The sequence below is a fragment of the Colossoma macropomum genome, unplaced genomic scaffold (genome assembly GCF_904425465.1).
Source record: "Colossoma macropomum unplaced genomic scaffold, Colossoma_macropomum, whole genome shotgun sequence".
In the NCBI taxonomy this organism is placed as follows: Eukaryota; Metazoa; Chordata; class Actinopteri; order Characiformes; family Serrasalmidae; genus Colossoma; species Colossoma macropomum.
The window spans coordinates 13,237,900-13,261,726 of NW_023494801.1; the positions used below are offsets into that span (position 1 = coordinate 13,237,900).

Here is a 23,827-nt window from a genome sequence, read left to right on the forward strand (position 1 = left end):
GCAGAAGCAGACCAAGATGTATTATATTGGACAGGTTCGAGTTAATTTCCGTCATTTTCTCTCTGGTGTACAACGACCAAACCGCCCTTGGTAGAATGTCGCCATCTACAGCAACGAACCGTGTATTACATGCAATCCCTCCGTGTTTTCCAAAGGGCAGAACTTCCGCCAGCACATCCAATGGAGGCAGGGGACACGGGATGCGCTTCTAAAACTTTCTCAGCCGTATCATCCAATTAGACTGGGCGTTTCGAAAAATCCCGCCTCACTGAATGTTTTAAACCAATCAGCATGCGTGTAGGCTCTTATCAGACATCTCATAGGCTACAGCTCGGGGTTTGACATCGCGCACAGCCAATCACAGAAGGAGACCGGGTGCTTCCACCCAATGGCTGCTGAGGACGTAGTTCATAAGCTTATAAATGACAAGGTGACAGTTTTACACGGTGTTCATTGACTGTACCGCCAAACCTGTCCCCAGTTCCCCGGGCCCTTCTGTATCAAATAGGTGAGTGAAACGTGTGTCTACCGGTTGCATGTTCCACAGTAAAGTCCTCGTGTACGTTTTGCCACTGACGTTTTAACAGCCCCGAGTGGGTGCAGCTTTCTGTCTGCAGCTGGCAGTGCGGGGAGGTGAAGGACTGCGTTAGGCGGCCATTCCCTGAGGCTAGCAGACTAGCCGGTCATTTGCTAAAGTAAATGACCAACTCAGCGGACAAGTTTCACAGCTTGCGTGTCGCCTGGGTAGATAAACATGTTTGCACATAAAATCATTACTGCTCAGCTCATGTGCGGAAGCGGTTTAGTAGTGACCGGTTAGCTAGTTACATTCTCATTTGACACTTGCAAAATGTCTGACTTATCGTTGAGCTTCCAAGGCCTAGTTAGACAGGCTGGCCGCTTCAGGAGGTACAAGGCAAAAGTGCTGTGATTGTCAAGGACACGCTAGCTACTACATCATGCTTTGTGCCTTCATTGGTTATTTTATGAAAGCGTTTAGATGTCGTTTTGGATTCTTAATGAAAAATAATAAGTAGCTATTGGTGACCTTCACTCGTGGAGCCAGCGGAGTCTTTGGTCTTTGGGTGCCTTCATAGCTGTGTTATCTTGCAAGTGCAGCCTATCTGTTAACTATGGTACCGCTGTAGATAACTAGGTTAGCTGTGCTGCCTCCGTTTTAATATGCGATGTTACTGTGATTTTGATTTTGATCTTATTCATTCGTTGCAGCTCATTCTTCGAACTGCAGCAGGTCATTGGTTGCACGTCAGCTGCTCGAAAGGTTGTGCAAATAACTATCATTGAACACTGAGGTCGTTCGCTGACATTAGCATTAGACCTGCTTAAGTTAAGTGTTGCGGCTTTTTATGTTTTCTAGCCATTTTCGCAATAATAATTTTGAACGGTTGACTCTTGTCTTCTATTCTCCGAGGACGCGTCGAGTTCACGGGCTTCAATGACCGCTTAATTGGATCAGGCTCACCAGGCATCGAGAATACTTAGTACTGACTGATGTGGCAGTACTCCTCTAATCATTTTATTCTAATTTATAGGTCGTGAGTTCTCTTTTGCCAGCCGTTAAACACATGCTGAAAGCTTCACTTCACCTCTAATCGGTTTGGCCACAACCTGTAGGCCCATTTCATTGGACATAATACTGTTAACTGTCCCCTGTATTTGGCATTTAAGCCTTTTGGGCATGCCAGACTGCTGCCATCATGTTTTATCCACCTGCATTGGAGAGAGAGAGGGGGGGGTTGATAAAAGGTTACTTAATTTACATGATTAAAATGTGCACATTGGCTCAACATGAATGAAATGTTGCATCAACATAATTACCATAGGCGTAAGTAACTTAAGTTACTGCAGCATTTCATTTTTGTGAATTCAGTGTACACATTCAAATCATGTAAATTCAACAACCGTTTCTTCTTATCATTTTTTCCATAAGGGTTTGATGTGTAAACAAGGTTAATTTGTAAAATATATATTGTTCACTCCACAGTACATACAGTCCATATTTACAGTAGCTAAGCTGCAAAAGTGGCCAATTTTGAATTTACTGTTTTTGAGATTTCATGAAAACCATTGCCTTTTACATATGTCTACACTAGTTTAGCTCCACCCATTCACGCTGGAGTTACAAGGAGTGTTTCAGACCGGACTGCTTTTTGGAATGGCCTCAATGGAGGGTGGCCAATCAGAACAGAAGCAACCAAAACAGCATGTTTAAATTCTAAGAGTTAAAGAGAAGTTGGAAAGTGCTCATGTAAAATGAGTAACTACTGATTTTGGTGCACGTCACAAATGTTAAATACAAAAGAATTGGAGGATATGGCTCCTTTAAAGGAACACATGCATGCAATTTGTCAGGTGTGCATGATCACAGATTTGGGGAACAGCTTTCGGATCAAACAAACACCATGCCTGATGGCTAAATCTTTGTTTAGCATAATTACAGGATATATAATCACAGCCTTATCATTCAAAACTACTCCAACTTCCTGATTTCCAGAAATATTACAAAGGTCAAGAAAGGTGAATGGCCCCATGGCCACACTTTTGCATTGGCAAGACTTATGCAGAGTCTTAATGCTGAGACTCAGTTTATCTTAACCACAGTGTTAAGAACTCCTGTATCTATCAACAGTCAATGTCTGTCTGTGTGTTACTGAATTAACTGGTGCAAATAAGTGTAGGGTTTGCTTACAACACTGTAACCTTGTCTTGTACTGAGCTCCCTTTTGCCACACATTTTGACATGACTAGTGTTACTGATTTCAGTGCTTCTCAGTTATACCATATTCCAATCAAGTGATGCACACACACACACTGTGGTTGTCTTCCATTGTACTCGGTTATAGACCAGTTTGAGACATCAAGTTTAAGAATGTATGGTTGACATTCTTTGACCTTTTTAACCTTTTTTTCCACCTGCAGGCTTCAGACATGTATGCCTGTGCTAAGTTTGTCACCTCTCCCTCTGTGGTATGTATTGTTTCTGGTAGTCAGTTACTAATTTAAACAGATTATATGATGTTACTTAAGCCTTAAAAGGGAAAAGGTCAGATTTTAAGTTAAACTGAATTTGCTTTGAGACTTGTCTTGGGATAGAGGGGGGTGAGGATATGAGATGTCCAGAAATTAAGCTAATCTCTCTCAATGCCCAATAATGATCTTAGTCACCACTATAACGTACATGTGTGGTATGTTTGAGAATTGGGTGGCTGTTTTCTTTAACACAGCTTTTTTTGGTACTTGTCTGTTTTCACTCTCAGCTGCGTGGAGGCTCCAGGGTCTTGGCCCGGCCTGTATCTGTGTGCGTCTTCAACAGACCTGAAGCCAGAACTGAGCAGGTAAGTTTTTGTAGTCCTGGGGTGGGGTGCACAACTCTGGGCCTGGATGGCTAGTGTCCAGCACAGTTTGGGTTCAGACACACCTGATTATATTTACCTGTTAATTGCCAGGTTTAGTCAATGTGTTGAGTAAGGAAACCTCCAAATTGTACTGGACACTGGCCTTCCAGTACCAGAGTTGTGCACCTCTGTAGAGAATTTGATCAAGGTTAAGTGAGATCAGGGGTCATGTCCAGGGCTTAACATACTTGCATAATTTGGTTAACCTAAAATGGAAATGGGCTTTTTACCTTGTTGGTTTATGTTCCTTGTCATATTGGGTATGTTTCAGCGCAATTGGATGGCATATCAGGATTGATGGTTATTGATATTCCTCCAATATCAGAAATGGCTACACACTTGCGCTCTGTAATATGATGTCAGCTGAATACTTCATTTTGTGGGGTACTAGAGTGTTTGAGCATGAAGGCATACTTGTAGATGCTCATTTTAAAGCTTAGTTGATTTAAAAGAAAATATTGGATCAGTGTCATATAAAAATGTATAAAAATAAATGGCATCCCTTAATTTTGGGTAACCAGGACATGCATAAAAGAATCTGTAGAAAGTCTGTACGTATTGTGATTAGGTCTAGATGACCATTTTTCACTTGAATTATAGGTGGGGTTGGGGGCTTAATGTCAACTTTTGAACCTCAGTCTCTTTCTCATAAGTTTGGTATTTCAGAATTTGTCATGAAATTCATTTAAAACAGCTGATGTAATTTTTGAACCACCTTTCATCACTTAGGCAGCCCTGTTGCCTGTGAGTGAAGCATCCCTCCTGAATGTGAGCCGAAGCTTCCAGACCAGCGCTGTGTCCAGAGACATCGACACTGCAGCCAAGTTCATTGGTGCTGGTGCTGCCACAGTCGGTGTGGCTGGATCAGGAGCTGGAATTGGAACAGTGTTCGGCAGTCTCATCATTGGTTATGCCAGGTATGTTCTTCAGGATTGGACATTTGACAAAGCCAGTTGATGGGAAGAAATCTTGTATCAGTAATAAATCCCAATGTAAGAATGCATCTTGGTTAATTTACATACTGTTTGCCCTTAATCACAGACCTGTCAGCATTTACGCATTTTGCATAGCAAGTATGCATTTTGACATCAAAGTATGTTGATACGATATGTCACTCTAAACTATGCTAAAAGCTGGTGATGCCTGTGAGTTCAGTTGTGCACATGCAGTACACAAATCTAACAGCAAGAGGCCGCAGTGCTGAAAAATAAGAGTTTGATCAGTCATAGCACGGGGTTCATTCTCCAGGATGACAAATGTGTAACGTCAGTCATTTAGAGATTGTAAATCGATAGCAACACAATGTTTATAGACAGTGACTCCTTTGCAAAGGTAAACGGGCTGGGATAGATGTAGAAAGTTGAAATCATGAATTGGGTTAACTTAACGCAGACCTGCCAACCTTGGAAAAATATTTCATGTTAATGAGATTAGCCTAATGTTATGTAATTTGCAAGCTTGCTTATTTACCAGGCTTTTCAGATGTGTTGCAGATTATAGCAGGTTGAAAAGCGAGTGCAAAAGCTGCAGAAATTTACCTAGAAAGTTACCGGGAGGTAGGTGTGTGTGTGTGTGTGTGTGTGTGTGTGTGTGTGTGCGCGCGCGCGCCTTACATGTCAGATGAGGAGAACACAAACACAGAGAGAGAGGGGGGCAAACCCTGTTGAATAAACAAACTTGATATGGCAAGTGGGGAAATGCCTGCATGGTTTTTTGAAGCATTACACCGTTTTGCTATGCTGAATAATACCCAAGGTTGGCAGGTCTGGAATCATGTCGTGTGCAACTAGCTGTACAAGCTTTCTCCTTCTGCCAAGTACTTTTACTCATTATAATGCATTTGGAGTAGGTAATGTTGAATGTGTATATCAGTGCTAAGGATGGCTAGTACAGTGATGCCTAAAAACTTGTTGTTTTGCTGGTTCTCAAGTTCTACATGCGTAAACTTTATAGAAAGTGTTTTTCCACAAAAAAAGATGCATACCACCCACTGACCTGTTGAGTTGCACTGTACAAATTTTTGTTTAAACTTCCATGTACAGCATTGTGTGTCACAATTAATGTTGCTGAAACAAAAATTGCAAGATAAACATTTTTAAATTACTAACATGTCTTGTTTGTATAACTTATCAAGTAAACAAATACCATGAGTGATGCTGATGTTCTTTGTCAAGTTAATTGTTGGAGACAATTGGTGACGATGCAAAAGTAGTGATATGTTAAATTATGTACAGTGGTGTCCAAAGGTCTGGGATTATATATATATTTTTTTTTTTTTATTTGGATCTGGAAATAAACAGTGATTAAATTAAAACAAAGGAAAGTACAGTGATGTTCAAGATGCTGCACTGGTTCTTCTTTATAAAAATACAAGCAAATTTATGACATTACCAATGTTAAGATTTTTGTACAAAGAGGTTGGATTTTTCATTACCCCTTTCATTTGAAACACTTGTTCAGATGATTGTCAGATGGATTTGATTTATTCATGGGAGCCTTGTTTAAGTTAATTAACTAGCAGTCATTGTTTGTGACTTGCATACTGTTAACACAAAAGGGGGACACACCAAATAGTAAAAGTGTGAAATTTGTGTAAATATTCTACTTTCCACTCAAATTGTTATACTTATTTCATGTGTGTATAATCACATATAATCACATTGAATTCCTTTGTATTTAAAATAAATGCATCCTCACTAGTGGTCTCAGACTTTTGGACCCCACATTGTGTGTAACCAGCTCTTCCTAACCCGCAAATTGACAATTTTCTCTGCTTCTTTTTACTATATCCCCCCTACAGGAATCCCTCCTTGAAGCAACAGCTTTTCTCTTATGCCATTTTGGGTTTTGCACTATCTGAGGCCATGGGGCTCTTCTGTCTGATGGTGGCATTCCTGATCCTGTTTGCCATGTAATTTAGACACCTGTCCTTTTCCCTTCCCTTTTCCGTCACCTCCCTCCATCCAGGGAGCAAAATCTGAGGTGCAGCTCAGGAGGCCGTGGCATTGCCATTCCAACAAACTACTAGATCTACCTTTTTATGTTCCTGTGTAACTTTTCCCTCCCCCGTGAAGTTTTATGTAAGATCTCACTGCAGTTTGGACAGTCTGTCTGAATAAATGGTTGGGATAACTTTATCTGCCTCTTACCTTCTCTTCATACATCAAGTCTTGGAGGTTGTAACTGGGGTTTTAAGAAGAGGGGGTTTAGTTTGGGGGGAAAAAAAAAAAATTCATTCAAAAAAGCAGTGTGACAAAGTATACATCATTAGTTTAGAAGCCTGCGTTTACATTAATGTCTTGGTATGCTGGAGTTTTAACAAGTTTCTCCATGATAACTGTACAAAGTTAAACATGAGTAATATAATCAACTAGTGACATTATGTGGGGGGAAAAGTTCATATCAAACATCAGCAGTTTGCATTTTTGTCCTTAATCCATTTTTTAACCTTTTGGGGGGTTTATCAGTAATGTGAATTTCCCCAATTGTAGCATTAATAAAGGAGTATCTTGTCTTTTTAATTATTCTTGTCACAAAGCAGAAGTTATAGTCCCCCTAATTAAAACACATTTAAAACACAAATTATGTTGAATGTTGAATAATGAATTATATCTTTATATTGTGCCCACAAAAATAGTTAAAAGCCCAAAACCTCAACATTCATTAAGAATGCTAAGATCTATGAATATGCACAACACCCCTTTGCTGCCCTGTTTCCAAACCCCACCCTTTCACCCCATTACCTGGCACACATTCTCTGTTTGAACAGATGATATGATGAGCAGAAATAAAGCTCCCACTTGATCATTAATAATCAGAAAGTCACTTAATTTCACTCATTTAGATTTGAATATTGATCCTCTAAACCTGCATCAGTGAGCTGTAATTGCTGGTTTTGCTTTCTCACTAAGCTAACATTAGCCTCTGAATTAAAAGTAGAGGACTCTTAAACAGGTTTACCTGCACATCATTCTCTAAACTTGTGTCAGTGAAGCTTCAATGAGCTGGAATGAACTTGTGTGTTTGGGTGTAAAATTGTTTAGGCCTTCTCACTAAGCTAAGGTTCGCTTCTAGTACTAACAGGGATATTAAAACAAATGTAGCTTAAGCTAACAACTCCAAACACAAATACACCACAAATTACCTGCCAGATCTTAGTCTTTATTCTCAAAACTTGTCTGTGAAGCTTTGGTGAGCCAGAATGAACCTGTGCTGTGGTGAAGCTGTAGCATGTTAAGCTTCTACAATAGAATGCTACCTGCTACCTGAACGGCTGTACACACTGTTAGATGGTTTTTGTATATTAGAGACATGTGAAATATAAATTTGATATGTAATTTTAAATACCAGTGTCATTTATGTATTTTAGCTATCAGCTATTGCACAGTCCAAACATCTTTTGAGTGCAGGGGCTCTTTAAAAATAGTATCCCAATGAATAATAATGCTAAGATACCCTTCACATGGTGTCAGGCAGCCCCACATTGTGGCACATCAAACAATGTTCCTTGTGAAAATCCATCAGTGTTACTCAGCTTGGTGTGAACGACATGCACCATGATGGTATAATTTGCCAAGTCATTATTGTTCACAGCAGTGGTGAAGGGAAGCAGACATTCAAAGGGTTCAATGCCTCCAAAAGCAACCTCACAGGAAGCAATTGCATATGTTTACATTACCTTGCCCAATACTTTAGACATTGTTTTATGATAGTTTTTCATTAAGGTTTTGGATGACCATGTTTTTATTTTTTTATTATTTTTTTATTTTTTGGCTTCTTTACTGCTGCTACAATACCACAGAGTCATTATAAGCTTAAGAGCTTTATGTGCATCAACATTACGTGATTATTTAGTAAGTCTACCAAAAAAGCTGTTGTTTGTATCATTTATGGTTAGCATATACACAGGCTTAGGCTTCAGCTTAGGTAAGCCTATTGAAAAAGTAATAAGCCTTCAAATCTGCTTAGGAAACAAATATAAGACTTAGCAATAATTGTTCAATATTGTACCAAAAAAAGGTTCCTTGACTTGTACAATAGCATAACCCTTTTTGGTGCTATATAGAACCATACACAACAGGTTTTCCATCATAGGCAAGGACCATGTAACCAAAGAAACATTTAAGCATTGAAATGGTGATCTGTACTGAACCATTGCCTTTATTAAAGAACTCTCGAGGAACCATTTTAAGGGCATACAAATATAGATAAGACATAATTAAGTGCAAAAATAGTACTGTACACAATGTTCCCTTCACCCCAATGTCGCTGATCAGCCAATGATATGTTTGGTGTCTGAAGGCTTCTTTACTTTTGCACAGGAGCTAACAAACAAAGGAAGTCTACGTTATCCAAAACCCATAGACTTCCATTCTTTTAGCTCCATTAGCCTTGTAGCTACAGTGCAAAGATGCCAAAATCAGACACCAAACATGTCTTTGCTAGCTAATTGAGTTCCTTTGGAGTAATGGCTCTTTAGTTCTTTAGTAATGGCTATTCATTTGTTTGTTTGTTTTTGTAAACCATTTCTTTAACATGTGTCCAGACCTAACTTTTTAAATGAATAAACAAGTATTTTAAATACTGCAGACATTGAACAGAAAATGAAATCCACGTGACTTGGCTGAAACGTTGTTTTTAGGCCCATGCAGTCCTTAAAGTGAAATACTCTGCGTTCATTTTACAGCGCAGGACTTTTGTATTCTTTTAAAATAGAACAGGAAATGTCCGCAGTCTGTTTTCATGAATTTTGGTGTCCCAGTGAACAGGAATACCCTCTACATGGCAGACTGCACATAGTTCCAACATGACTCGCACTTTCCAAGCCTCAAAGGAGTTTACTGGCCATTTTAGCTTCACTTTTCAGTTTCGTTTTAGGAGTGCATCGCTAGATGGCGTCCTGTTTTTCTTCCTTACACTAGAAGGAAGTAGCTGAGAGAAATAACACGGTAATGAAAAGACCAATCGAAGCGGAGGTAAGAACGACGTTGGAGTGTGTGGTTGAAAAGGTGTGGTTTTTCAGCTGTATATGGTGTATATGTTTTTACGGTAATTACTTGGTCAGTTAGCGTCAAGTATTTTTTTTCGGGGAGAAATCGCCGACACGGTATGTTTCAGGGTGGAAAAGAAACTAGGGACGATGGAGTCATCTCTCTTCGTCCCGCTGCACTGTAACGTTTAATAGATCAGGTTCCTGAGCGGAGAGAAACAGAAACTGCGGGGAGAAACTGGTCGAAGTGACAACTCAAAATTGCAGTCAGATCACTGGGGCCATTATCAAAGTGAGCGACGATGGCGGACAGCGTCGGAGAGGGATCCAACGGCGCCGTTGGAACGAGTCAGGGGAATGGAGCCCAGCTGTCCGCGAGTTTAGGTCATTCTTTGCCGGGGCACTCGACCAGCGGAGCTAACCCGGCCTCGCCGCCTCCTGCCGCGGCCGCAGAGACTGGCCTGGCCGCGGTGTCTCCTGCAGTTGCGCACAACATCACTTCGGTCATGGAGAGCGTTGGCGTGCTCAGCCATGCAGTGAGCTCCAACATCTCGGCGCCAGCGGCCGTGCCTCCCTCGCTACCGCCCAGCATCGGCTTGGGGGTCACCGGGGCTCCTGCGAGTCTAGCCGGAGCGGGCCTCCTGTCCCAGATTCACGCCACGTCCTGGGACCCCACACTGAGCACCGACTGGGACAACGAAAAGGCGTCGCAGCAGTGCATTCTCCGGATAAAAAGGTAACCTGCTGTCAACTGACTAATCCGGTGGGTTTTGAGATTCTTTGTAACTTAGTAAGTTAAGTGCTGTAATGTTAGCTCGGCTGAGGTAAACTCAACTCTTGCTCTCTCGCTACGTTAGCCAAACGGCTAGCCAGCCAGCTAGCTCACTGGGAAGTTGTTTCGCTAGCCGTGTTTGTCCAACCATATGCTGACAGTTTGTTTTATCTTGGCTAGTTAGCTACCCAAGTAATTAACTTATCTTAACAAACTATACTTTAGGTTGTATGACGTCCATATTCGACTACCTCGGATAGCCGTGTTGACTCTTTGTGTCTAGAATCAAACTAAGCAGCGACAAAATAAACACGCATTTATCACAGCTAGTGCTAGTTTAGCTCTTCAAGGCATTAAGCGGTTATGGCGCACAAGTTCTGGGAAGATTTCGCAACTCTCACAAGTGGGACATCTAAACTGGCAACATCCAGCCCATTTTTATTCACTAGTACGTTTCACCTGCATAGAATTTGTCTCGACATTGTTTGCTATTGCCTGTCTGCCAAAGACCATAACACACAGTAAACCTGCCAGAATTAAACAGCCCTAAGAACTGCTGCAGGGTTCCAGTCCAATCTGGCCAGAGTGGGCTCAGATAAGGTCTCCAGGGATGAATTAAATACTTGAGTAGGTTATATAGTGGAAAACATACAAATGCAGCGACACACTAGGACTGTAGGTAACACGTTGGGTGAAATGTAGTTCACAGTTACAGCTTACAGAACATGCAGTACACGGACAATAGTGCGACATGCAGCCTGAAAGGGGATTTCACCGGTAATTCAGAGTGGTTTGGTGTGAAATGCACCATTCTAGAGAAATTTACTGGGCGTGATGGGAATCAGATGTCTTAAGTGTTTAAAATCAGCATGAATTAGCATTTATCTTTGTCTCTATTTCTAAATAAAGCACAGTATCAAGGACGTTTTGCTAAGTGATAGGTGAGGGTGGTCATGGGTGGGGGGGGGGCATGATATTGGTTAATATAATTTTTTCTCTACTTGTTGGTGCATCTTGATGTAGCCAAAATCAAAGTTTTAGAGACAGGAAAAAGTCATTACAATGTGATGGAAGATTACAAGAAAGGAAGAATTTTGTGGTAATTACATTATGATGAATCATACTTAATATGACCAGGGACATAAGCTAACAAGGTTAAAACAGTTTTGATTTCAGGTTGATTTAAATGCCTCTAAACTTATTTTGTAGAAAGCTGTAGCTTCCTACAAAAGCTAACAATAGTTTTCAGAAAAGGTTTTGGCCTAAAACATATTTTTTTTTTTTTTAAATCCATTCATGGCAGAGAGGTAAATGAAGTGCACTGTAAATAGGACCTAAAGAAAACTTTTTTGCCCCCACATCTGTCACTGTTATCAACATTACATATAGAGACGAAATAAAAATACTGGCAAGTAGATATGTAGAAAGTATAATTTAGCTTGTAAAGTTGATTGCCGTTGGTTAAGTTGGGGAACAGGTGAGTATACAGTGTTCTCATTTCTGATTTTCTCTGTTGCTGCCTGTTTGTCACAGTTATTGCTTTTAGATTTCTAAACGACATGTAATGTTAGACAAAGTGTAAACGTATTTTTACTTTATTATATATACTATATTTAGTTACTCAAGCGACTAAATTAACCAAATTTAATTTAAGATACAGAACTGGGGATAAAAGCTACTCAGGTGCTTGTTGTTCTGGATTTGATATAATTAAATTAAATAGTTTTTAAGGACGAGGTTGTGGAAGTAGCAGGGGTTAGGAGTGTGTTGGAGCGCTTGAGGCTGCATTCGTTCACTGACTGTGAAGACCTTTATTAGCAGACTTGGCAAGATCACAGATCCTTTGAATTAAAACGGAGTTGGCTGGATGATGTACAGTTTTGGCACAGAACTATACACTATATATTTGTGTCTTTTCCTTAATAGAGAGATGTGGATCTCGGACGAGGCGTGATGCAACCCAGTATCCTGTTTCCTGCGTGAATTGTGCAAACCCTTTGTTTGAAAATAGTGTAAACATTGCATGACATTATGACAGTGTGAATCTGTTTTGTGTGTATATGAAAACCTTGGGTCAAGGGAACTAACATATTGACTGAACTATTGAGCTTAGTCATTTTGAAATGTTCCAGAGATTGTTGACAGGATTTCATTATTGATTGCAGTACTGTAGGCTTTATGGATAAATAGCTTTTGTAATATTCCCAACACTTACACAAATTGCAGTGCTGAGAAGTTAAGTCATCAAATCTTAAATTGATACAACTGAGTGCTGAGTATTTCCAAGATGTGTAAAACGGGGGCTCCGCTGCATAGCCAGGATCCTTTTTTAAAGCAGGTAACATGCCAACAGTAATGGGGGTAAATAGATGTAATAAATACTATTTCATGCAATTTACACAACTTTGCCTTTCATGGTGCTTACCTGTTGGTAATAATTCATTCATTATGGTAAGTGAGTCGCTTAAAATAATTGTTCGACTGCAGTTTATTTATTTATTTAGACTTTTCCCTGTTACCCCACAGTATCAGCAGTAGGGAAGGGGAGACAAACACCTGTAGACATCTCCTCCGGTACATTTGAAGCCAATCACATAATCTGCCAGAGCAGCTAACACATTGTTGGCCACTTCAAAAGGCACAAAGCTTCCCTGCTATAAGGCTCAGCTTGGACTGGGTGCTTCTGAAGGGGTGTTGGGATGCAGTTATTGAAGCCTTTTATTTTTATATCTTGGCAGAGAGGAGAGTAAGGAGAGATCTCTTCCTTGTTTTTCTCCTGTACCCTCTCTCTTCACCCTTATTGTGTTTAATCTCTATCTGTTTTTCTTCCCACACAGAGACATTATGTCGATCTATAAGGAGCCTCCCCCTGGAATGTTTGTAGTTCCTGATCCTCATGATATGACCAAGGTAAGATTTGCGTAGGAGTTGCTGTAGTTAAAACCTCCAGTTGTATGTTAAAATATGTTTTAAATTAATTATATTAACAATGTACTACAGGCTGTGACAAATTTTGCTTTTCTAACTTATTGTGTGATGAACTGTCTGTACAATAAGAATTGTTCATAAATATTTAACATTTGCTATTAATATACAGTAGGGATAACTGAAAACATGTTAGGCTAGTGAAGGCTGTCACTGCCTTACCTGTCCATTACCTATTTTTGTGATGAAATTAAAGCTTGTGGAAAAACATTTGCTTGCATTTGTTCTTCCTAAAGACTGTCAGCCTAAGCACTGTCCCCTATATCCGTGCAACACTATGTAAATTTATACTGTAGGTATAATCTTTCAGGAGCTTCAGCTGACAGGCTGATATTGGCCCAAAATCAGATTTCTTCATAAACACACAGAATAAGCCATACCGTCTATAAAAAGTGCAAGACAGCTACCTTCAAAACATGTGAAAAACTTTATTTTGTTATTATATTCTATAGTCTGGTGGATTTACAGGCTCAAATGAATTGTTAAAACTTAACATATGAGCTTTACCCACCTGGCAAGTGTGTGGAGGGGGGCCCTTAAGTAAAATATAATCTGGAAACACAGTGAGGTTTTTTTCAAGCTACCCTGAAAATCGTAATCTTATAAATGCTTGCCCTCTGAGGGGAGCTAAATAATGGTAGTGTATCGGGTTGAGAATGAGCCTAAAATGAGGTTTTAATCTGGACATCATGAATTTCTACTGTAATCTACTTAATATTAGCTTATCTGAACTTGGAAAACACACAGCTTTGTTCATGCCTTTGTTCTCCACATTAAATACATTCCTGAAACAAGCATTTGTGGAATAGGGATGGAGGGTATAAATATTTCCTATCAGTATGTCAGTGATTAAAATGATGCTTTTTAGTTTTATTAAAGTATTAATTCATACTATACACTGAAGTCAGTTTGACCACACATTATATTGATAGATTCTTTATTAAACCCCAAAAATCAACTACTGTTTTAAATAAATGATTTTTTAAATTGCTGTGTACCAGTGGTGTAACGGTTCTGAATACAGAGCATGCATGTTGCTGGCGGCACAGCCAACACTTTCAGCAACGGTTGGTGCCAAACTTTCGTCTGATTGTAACAAAGGCAATAAGTTAATTAATAGTTTTAGATAATAATAATAATAATAATAATGATAATAATGATAATAATGATGATTAATAATATGGTGTTGTATTTATATAGCATCCTTCAGTTTCAGTTTCACAGCCTTTCAGTTTTACTTATATGCAGCCATTTCAAATTGTAGAAAATGAGAGATTCCTATCACTGTTGAATATGCTAGAGCCACAATAGCTGAATATCTCATGTTCTATCAGATTACTCTCTTGATAAAAGGAAAACTTAAAACCGAATGATGGTTAGATTTATTTCACTTGAGGTTTTGATTTTATTTGCTTCCTTTTTACGTGTTTTTTTTTTTACATACACCGTTTGCTACAATTGCTCTACCACTTGATGTTCACATGTTTATTCCAGTTGATGTTTTATTCTGCTTGCTGATGTCAATATTCATTTTTGTTTTTTTGCTTTTTGTTTTCCAAAAGTTTTCTAAAGTTGCATTTTTCCATACTGAACCATTAACAATTTCAACAATTTAAACGTAGCGAAATATCTCAAAAAGTTACCAAGCTGACATTCCTGTGTCTTCCTCCGCAGATCCATGCCCTCATCACAGGTCCCTTTGACACACCGTATGAGGGAGGATTCTTTCTCTTCTTGATTCGTTGTCCACCTGACTACCCCATCCATCCCCCACGTGTCAAACTCATCACCACCGGGCACAACACAGTGCGCTTCAATCCCAACTTCTACCGTAATGGCAAAGTCTGCCTCAGCATTCTCGGGTGAGTGTCTGTTCTCCAGCCCAAAAACTGGTCTGGCTACTTTAACATAAGTGTGTTGAAGTTTGTTTTTGATGATGTTTCTGCAATCATTTGCTGGTTGCATTTAGTGAATGAAAGTCGTTTAAATCATATTTAAAAGATCTGGGCTGTCTTCGATAAACAAAAATTTTATGACCATGTTGTTTATGATGACTTGGAACAGCCTGTCAGGCACATTTGTTGGCTATGTCAAGGTAATTACAAGCAAGTGAATATATTTTGTGTTCTGTGTTAACAAATGTGAAGAAAATCTGAAAAATGCAACGCTTGATGCTTAGTTTCTGCTTTGATTGAAGATAGTAAATTTATTTGAGCTTTATTTAACTAAATTAGCTAAATTTGGCAGCTTACACAATATTATATTTATTGGCAAAAGTGCTTGATACAGTATATTAAAGAGAGACATCTATTGTGACTATAAAATGTCCAGCACAATTCCATGTATTCCATTAGCTGTAAAAAATTACACACAGGTGGTTTAATTTCTGCAACATGATGCATTAAAGCACTGTTGACAAATTGGTTGGGGCTGTTCCATTACAACTGGTTTTGTGTGATTTATTTTTTTTGTATATATGAAACCCATTTAAATACCCATCTGTTACAGTTGAAAAGTTTCTAATTTGTTATTTGTCTTTTTTATATTTCTTAATTTTACTTAAACAAAAATAATTCAGATTGTCATTCTATTACAATATTTCTAGTGTAATAGAATGACAAGTGTATGAAAAGTGAATGTGTCAGAAATCTAGTTCAAAATCTCACCTCTTAAAACTAGTAAAACTAGTATGTTCATGGACTTGGTGTATGTGAAGGAGTATGTCTTAATTTTGGCCTAATTCTTTGAGTATGTTATTAAACATTTGTGAAATTATTTAGTATGTCTTGGAATGGGACCGCACCTCACACTGTGGTTTACCAAGGTTAGGCATCCAAGTAAAATAAACAAATGTGCGTGACATTTTGGCCTATGATTAATGAAAAGTATATCTGCAACTCGTTGTTATGTAACATGAGTCAGGAACTACAGTGGTTGAGGAAACATGCAAAAAATCTTTTGTTGTGTTTTTAAATGTGTTTGTTCTTTAGGCCAGAGGCTTATGCTCAATTTGGATGGGCTTGTTTTCTAACTTTTTAAATGCCAGAAAATGTATTTAATGTAATTTCAGTGTGACTCGTCCATGTCATGTTTGTCGTCTTTAGCACATGGACAGGTCCAGCATGGAGCCCTGCTCAGAGCATCTCTTCAGTCCTTATCTCCATCCAGTCCCTGATGACAGAGAACCCTTACCACAATGAGCCAGGCTTTGAGCAGGTATTCATGTTTGAGACGTAGTGCAGAGTACATGATTACTTCTCTTAGGTTTGCACTACCAGCTCTCAGATGGAAAAAGTTAAACAAATGTTGACACTTTTCCAAAGTGGGTTATTTGGTACATTATATGTCCAAAATTTGTAGACTGCTGCTCATTCTGTGTTTCTTATGAAATCAGAGGTATTAATAGGGAATTTGTCCTACTTTTGCTGCAGTGTCAGCCTCTACTCTTCTGGGAAAGCTTTGCACTAGATGTTAGAACATTGCTGTGAGGATGTGATTGCATTCAGCCACAAGAGTATTTACTGAGGTCAGGAACTGATATTGGATGATTAAATCTGGATCACAAACACCACTCCAGCTCATCCCAAAGGTACTGGGTGGAGCTCCATCACTCCAGAGAATGCCATTTCAGTGCTCCACAGCCCAATGCTGCAGGGCTTTATACCTTTCTGGCCCATGTTTGGCACTGGGCATGGTGACCTTAGGCTCATTTATACCTGCTTTAGGCCATTCCATTCTGTTAACAGTGCTTTTCTATGGAGATTACAAAGCTGTGTGTGAGCAGCTAGTTGACTGTGTCAGCAATGGCTGCGCTTTTAAGTAGCTGGATTCATTCGTTAGAAGGAAATAGTTTTGCACATAGAGTGGGTGTTTTCAAAATGGTATACTACTGTACAACATACTGCATACTGCACTAGTATATGTAATAGTATATAATGTACAATACATCCTGCTCTTCATAGTAGTACATGGTACAATACTGGATATACAACAAAAGCCGTGTGCCATACTATAGGAAAGGTGTGTGACTAGACTGCCAACATGAGTCAGTCAGACCCATCCCAAAACCAGACTTGTTTCTCTCAGCTCTCCAATTGCTGCTTTGCAACCATTGCTAGCTGCTTTTCAGGTCTTTGTCAGGTCAGGTCTTTAACAACATGTGTGGATAGGTTTTAGTCGAGAGATGTGCTCTCGACTAAAACTGTTTTTTTTTTTTTACAGAGTGACCTGCCAGAGTAGAGGATTTTGTTTTCTTCCCATCTCCAAATCCACAAATAAACATGTTAAATAATAAAAATTAGCTTTGGATTTGTCTGTGAGGTAAACCTGTATGGTTTCCATACACACCTATTTTCCTCCATTTGCTAGTCATTCCTTTTTATTACACTTGTAGTTAGTAATACAAAGTTTTACTCAATAACACAGCGTCACTCTACAAGTAAACTTGAAAAGCCAACGTCAAGGGGATTGATTGGTTGAGACCAGCTTTATTATTTATTAAGTTACTCTTTTAACCACGTTATCTATGTTGGTCACATACTGCATACTACATACTTTTGGGCACAATCAGTGCATAAGCAGTATATAGTAGGCTATTTCGAACACAGCCAGAGTATATTTGGACCTCATTATTGCTTACCGTGGCATACTCTTATCCCACCCATTAGATTGAATTTCATTATGCACAGAGGCAGGCTGAATGAAACCGTTTCAGGCTGATAGGCACAACATAAGAGAATGTAATGGTATAATCTGACACCCAGGTAAATAGATTACTTGGTAGCTTTGATATGTTATTTTTCCCCCCATCTCTCCCAGTACAGTCTTTTTTATTAAATGTTCAGAGACTGTTGGATTTGAGTGCCCCTTTGTTTGGATTTGAAGGTTAAACTTGACAGACTTATTGTTTCTCTGTTCATTAGGAGAGGCACCCAGGCGACAGCAAAAACTATAATGAGTGCATTCGCCATGAGACCATGCGTGTGGCTGTCTGTGACATGCTAGAAGGGAAGGTGCCATGCCCAGAGGCCTTGTGGTGAGTAACACGGCATGTCACTAAGACAATTAAGATTGGGTGGTGTGTGTGTGATGTGTGTTTTGTTGTTATTGTTGTTGTTGTTGTTTTAAATATGCCAATAGATTGTACAGTTAACTATTTGAGTATTTGATGTATGTGTGTATATATATATATATATATATATATATATATATATATATATATATATATATATATACATAATGTATGTGTGTGTGTGTGTGTGTGTGTGTGTGTGTGTGTTAGATTGCATTTGTGTGTTCTTTTCTACCTCGAAGTCTTATGATTGTACTTTGCTTTTCAAACCCTTCAGTTAGGGGTGGGAAATATGGCAAAAATATAACTTCATGAAACTTCAAGACATTTTCAGTACACACAATAAGCATCATGATATTTAGTTTTGATAAGGTGTGGTAGGGTGTTTTAGGTTTGAGAATTTGGAACAGACAAAAGCAGTGCCACATTAAAAAATTTGAATACAGTGATTTTTATTCACTGTTTCACATACTGTGCTGCACTAAATTCAGTGAAACCAATGTAATTATGCTCATTGTGGCAAAACACTAAGTTGTTTAGTATTCTTTTAAGTCCTGACAAAATCCACAATATGTGCAGAAAAGTATATTGTGACAATGTGATGTAATTTATCATGATAATAAATATATACTGCTCATCCCTATCTTGAGTAGTGGTTGGTTGTATTTGAGTCAGACTCGTAGCTGGCTTCTTTTGCACTGTTGAATATGCAAACACAAATAAGTGGCAATGTTACTGGTCACAAATTCCATGTATAAGTAGTATCACTGGACTAAAATTAAGCCACAAACGTATTAGTACAAGCTTATAATGCTGTTACATAAGCATGCATTGTGTTACCAAAGATCATTTCCCATTATGTTGTCTATGCTAATAAGATGTGTGATATTGTATAATCATTACTATACATGTATAACCAATGGTTTTGGTGTTCTGGAACAAATCGGATAATGGTTATTAATAAGGTAAAGAGAATTGAGCAGGAGTGATGTTACCGTTCTGTATAAAATGGCTATTTTCACAAGACCAATAAAGGACTCGTTTTTCTGTATTTCAGGAGTGTGATGGAAAAGTCCTTCTTGGAGTACTATGACTTCTATGAAGGAGTTTGCAAAGAACGGCTGCATCTACAGGGACAAAACATGCAGGTATTCTATGTGTTTAAGTGACTACAAGAACCACGCCTGTTCAGAAATAAGGACATTTTAATATACATTCTTGTTACCAGCCACACAACAAAACACAAAAATAGAAATGAATGGAATGCTAAATCCACCCCTTTGGGGTGAAGTACAATAAAGAAGCTATTTGACACTGCATCTGTTGACAGAGACCTAAACACAATCATACTGAATGCATTTCTCTAATTACACACTATTCTGTTTTCAGCAGTCATTGTGGGACTTAGTGCAAAGCCTTCTGTTTAAATTGGCATAACACAGCTGATACATGTGTACCTGTATTTACTCTTTAGTTTTTTCTTTAATTGCACAGAAATTTGACTCTGGCACATGTGGGGGAAAAAAAGTGCATGCCAGAAAAACCCAGTTCCTTCTCGAATTGGTAAGAAGTGAATGACTATTGTGTGTACACACACACCACTTAAGTACACCTCCTTGTATCTACACTCGTTGTCCATTTTATCAGCTCCACTTACCATTATTTTGTACTATGTAGTTCTACAATGACTTTGTAAGCCCCCTTTTACCTTGTTCTTTAATAGTCAGGAACCCCACAGGGCCACACAGAACAGGTATTATTTGGGTGGTGGATCATTCTCAGCACTGCAGTGACACTGACATGGTGCTGGCATGTTTGTGTGTTGTGCTGGTATGAGTGGATCAGACACTAGTGTTTTTAAACATCTTCATGTCCTTCATCAGTGGTCACAGGACACTGTTGGCTGGATATTTTTGGTTGGTGGACTGTTCAGCAGTGACAGTGAGGTGTTTAAAAGCTCCAGCAGCACTGCTGCATCTGATCCACCAGCACAACACACACTAACACACCACAAGCACGTCAGTGTCACTGCAGTGCTGAAAATGATCCGCCACCTAAATCCTAAATAATACCTGCTCTGTGGTGGTCCTGACCATGGAAGAACAAGGTAAAAAGGGGACTAACAGTACAACGCCACTAGACTCTGGAGCAGTGGAAATCTATTCTGTAAAGTGATGAATCACGCTTCTCTATCTGGCAGTCTGATGGATGGGTCTGGGTTTGACGAATGCCAGGAGAACAATACCTGCCTGACTGCAATGCACCAACTGTAAAGTTTGGTGGAGGAGGGAAATCTTAAGGCTTAGCAGACCAAGACATTTGGACGATTGAATGCTTCCAGCTTTGTGGGAAGAGTTTTGGAAGGCCCTTTCTGTTCCAGCATGACTGTGCCCCAGTGCACAAAGCAAGATCTATAAAGGTGTGGTTGGGTGAGTTTGTGTGGAAGAACTTGACTTGGCCACACAGAGTCCTGACCTCAACTCCATTAAACACCTTTGGGATGAACTTGAACAGAGATTGTGAGCCAGGCCCTCTTGTCCAACATCAGTGGCTAACATCACAAATGCTCTTCTGGATGAATGGACAAAAAATCCCCACAGACACACTCCAAAATCTTGTAGAAAGCTTCCCAGAAGGGGGTTATAGCTGCAAAAGGGAGGCCAACTCCATATTATTGCATATGGATTTAGAATGTGATGTCATAAAAGCTCCTGTGGCTGTAATGTGTAGGTTCCCAATTCTTTTGTCCATATAGTCTGTATGTACAAATGAGTGCAATTTGTATGGAAATCAAGGCTCACCTTGACCCCCTTCTAGGCAGTTTGTGCCCTGGTGCTCTAACACATGGTTTTGCACAAGGTAAATATTTAGCTTGGGATTTACCCATATTGTTTTCTGTTCTCTACAGGATCCCTTCGGGGAAAAGAGAGGCCGCTTTGACTACCAGGGTCTTCTCGCCCGTCTCGGTGCCACTCAGAAACGTTTGCGAGAGAAGTGTCCACCAGAGGACAATGACGGTGACTCGGACTCTGACACAAGCTCATCTGGAACAGACCCAGACAGCCAGGGCAGCTCCCAGCCATAGGTTGCTCACTAGGGGCACACAGCAGGAGTCCGAGAAAGCATTTCTCTTTACTTGTTGCTCTGGACGCTTTTAAGTAAGCAACATGCACAGAGCATTGAGAGAAGTTGTAGATCTGGTTGTGAAGCACAGGGGTTAGTCTGTCCCCTGTTTCTTTTGATTGGTCCTTTTTTTTCCTCTCCTTCTCTGCTAGCCAATGGCTGCCTTTCATTTTGTTTTTGTTTTCTTCTCTGAGAGAGAGAAGTCCAGTCAGTAGTGGGAATGGGACTAGAAGATTGGCGTATGAGTGTTTGTGTGTATGTGTGTTGATGTACATGCAAGCTCCTCAGCAGGTCAGCACACACTCTGCCTTCTAGAGCACATGTTTCTGTGCCCCCCTGCTCCTCACTTTGTTCTTCTGGTGGTCAGCCACACAATGCAGAGGTAGGTTAAGAGTTACTGACACCTCACCCCAGACCAGGTCGTCATACACTTAGTGCACCTATGCCACTCCTGGAAACGGTTTGTTAGTCTCTTCTGTTTCACTTATGTCTTGATAGTAATCTCAACATTTATTTCTCCACGTTAATTGAATCATTAAAAAAATATTTTGAATATTATGAACGGACTCATAATTTCAACATGAATTCATAATGAATTGCTTTACATGATCTAAGAAAAAGAAAACTGATGCAACTATAAAATAAATGTATATACTGAAATATTGTGCATAGAAAAGTTTTATTTTAATGTTATGTGCATTAAATGCTTTTGAATGGGTCTGGTGTGATCAATATCTTCAGCCAGTAAACTGATCAGTGGTTTCGCGCTTATGGGAACAGTTGTCCTATGAGTGTTTTTGTTTGTACAGTCAAAGGACATTGTCCATGATGTTTCAGCCTGATTAAATATGCTGGTTGAATGAGAACACAAGGGCTCTCCTTTCTTTTGAGATGGATATGAGGAGACAAAAAAAGTTTGAACTGACCTCTTTTTATGAGACAGACTTGTCCATCTGTTCCATCATTATTGCCCTAAAATGTGTGCTTTAATGAGAAATGTCTGGCACTGTTCTTTCCTTTTTTAATTAAGGAGGTAACAGTGGTCTCTTGTTTTGCACTGCACAACATGATCTCCTGCAGATCTCCAGTGAACTGAAATTGACTCCCTCGGGACATGCCACTAATATTTACGATCAAACTGTAAACTACTCATCCCCTCTTTACCACTGAAAAAACTATGTACAATCTATAACTATAGGGGTTTTTAGAGCAAAGCTATAGGAGAACCACTTTATATTCCCTAAAGAACTTGTCAGTGGATGTGACTGTAAAGAACCTTTTTTCCTGTAAGTGGAGAACATTAATATTGATATGAAGGTTTTCCAAGTCAAGAACCATACAGAATTTTTTTTTTTGTAAGAGTAGTCTTTTTTTCCATTCAAAGCAAGAAATTATGGTTACAGAAGTAAAACATCTCAGTACTGTACATGTTAATCGCTAAAAAAAAATCTATACGGTTTTCTCTTTTGGAGGCACTGTTAAACTCTAATAGAGATTCAACATAAGCAAGGGCAAACTTGCAGTAGCTGAAATGAGATGGTGCACAAGTCCAGATATACTGCATCAACAAGAAGCACCTCTCTCACACAATCAAAATAGAGACACACTAAATACAGGCATTTAAAGACAACTTTTTAAAATCCCCAACAGATGGTGCTAGTGAGCAACTGTAGCCCAGAGTGAGGGAGCCAGAAAAGTGCCTGAGAACAGAAAGAACAATCTCTCCCTTTTTGAAAAAACAGGCATCCTCAGCCAATCTGTTGTAATTTCTGCGCGATTATAGGGTTTGATCTTATGAGTCATGGCATACATCAAGAAGAACATGAACAAATAACATTTCTGATCTTAAGATGGACCATGGTACTGGTAGCCCTGTGGTTTTGCATGTGCTGTAGTTTTAATGCGGTTGTTTACTTAAAAAAAATGGCATCCAGTTATAACTAGGCGACTATTTTTTCCCTAAATGGGTTTTTTTTTCTCTTTGTAAGGACAGACTTGAAAGCCATGGGTCTCCTAAACACTTCCTGTAACAGGAGACAATTGTCTAATTGTGGGTTTGATCTTGTGTGATGTACTAATGCTTTCCCTTGTTTGCAAATTGAGAACAAATTGTGTAAATAGTCCAATGTATGAATCCATTGCAAAATATAAATATAGTATAAATTCTAACTACACTGATTTTTTCTTCCATTGGTTCAAAAGCAGGTTTTGTTTATGGATTTTTCTTATTAAACATGTTTCAATTCCATGACTTTTATATTTTCTTTGATTGATAGATTTTATATAATGCCAACATTGCAGAAAAATATAAAACTTTAGTGGTAAGAAGGCTTTAAAAGATGTTTTAATTTCAGATTTAAAAAAATGGTTGGTCCTCCAATTACAAAAGCCATTTGGTTTAGTGTAAAATTTTATTAAACACATAATTACACATCTATATGTTATTCGTTTGGAAGTATCTAGAAATAAAT

The 23,827-nt window shown here is 39.1% G+C and overlaps 2 protein-coding genes across 2 annotated transcripts; both read left to right on the forward strand.

Annotated features, from left to right (window-relative positions):
* The first annotated feature begins 395 nt into the window (after window positions 1-395).
* Window positions 396-6,475, forward strand: atp5mc1 (ATP synthase membrane subunit c locus 1). Its single transcript, XM_036590040.1, has 5 exons — window positions 396-508; window positions 2,941-2,988; window positions 3,279-3,356; window positions 4,146-4,333; window positions 6,217-6,475. The coding sequence occupies exons 2-5, from the start codon at window positions 2,950-2,952 to the stop codon at window positions 6,329-6,331; spliced, it is 420 nt and encodes a 139-aa protein (XP_036445933.1). The 5' UTR covers window positions 396-508; window positions 2,941-2,949; the 3' UTR covers window positions 6,332-6,475.
* A 2,897-nt stretch (window positions 6,476-9,372) lies between these two features.
* On the forward strand, window positions 9,373-23,343 carry ube2z (ubiquitin-conjugating enzyme E2Z). Its single transcript, XM_036589605.1, has 7 exons — window positions 9,373-10,141; window positions 13,015-13,087; window positions 14,837-15,024; window positions 16,267-16,378; window positions 18,085-18,197; window positions 19,291-19,381; window positions 21,142-23,343. Exons 1-7 carry the CDS (start codon window positions 9,708-9,710, stop codon window positions 21,316-21,318), a joined length of 1,188 nt encoding a protein of 395 aa, XP_036445498.1. The 5' UTR covers window positions 9,373-9,707; the 3' UTR covers window positions 21,319-23,343.
* The last annotated feature ends 484 nt before the right edge of the window (window positions 23,344-23,827 follow it).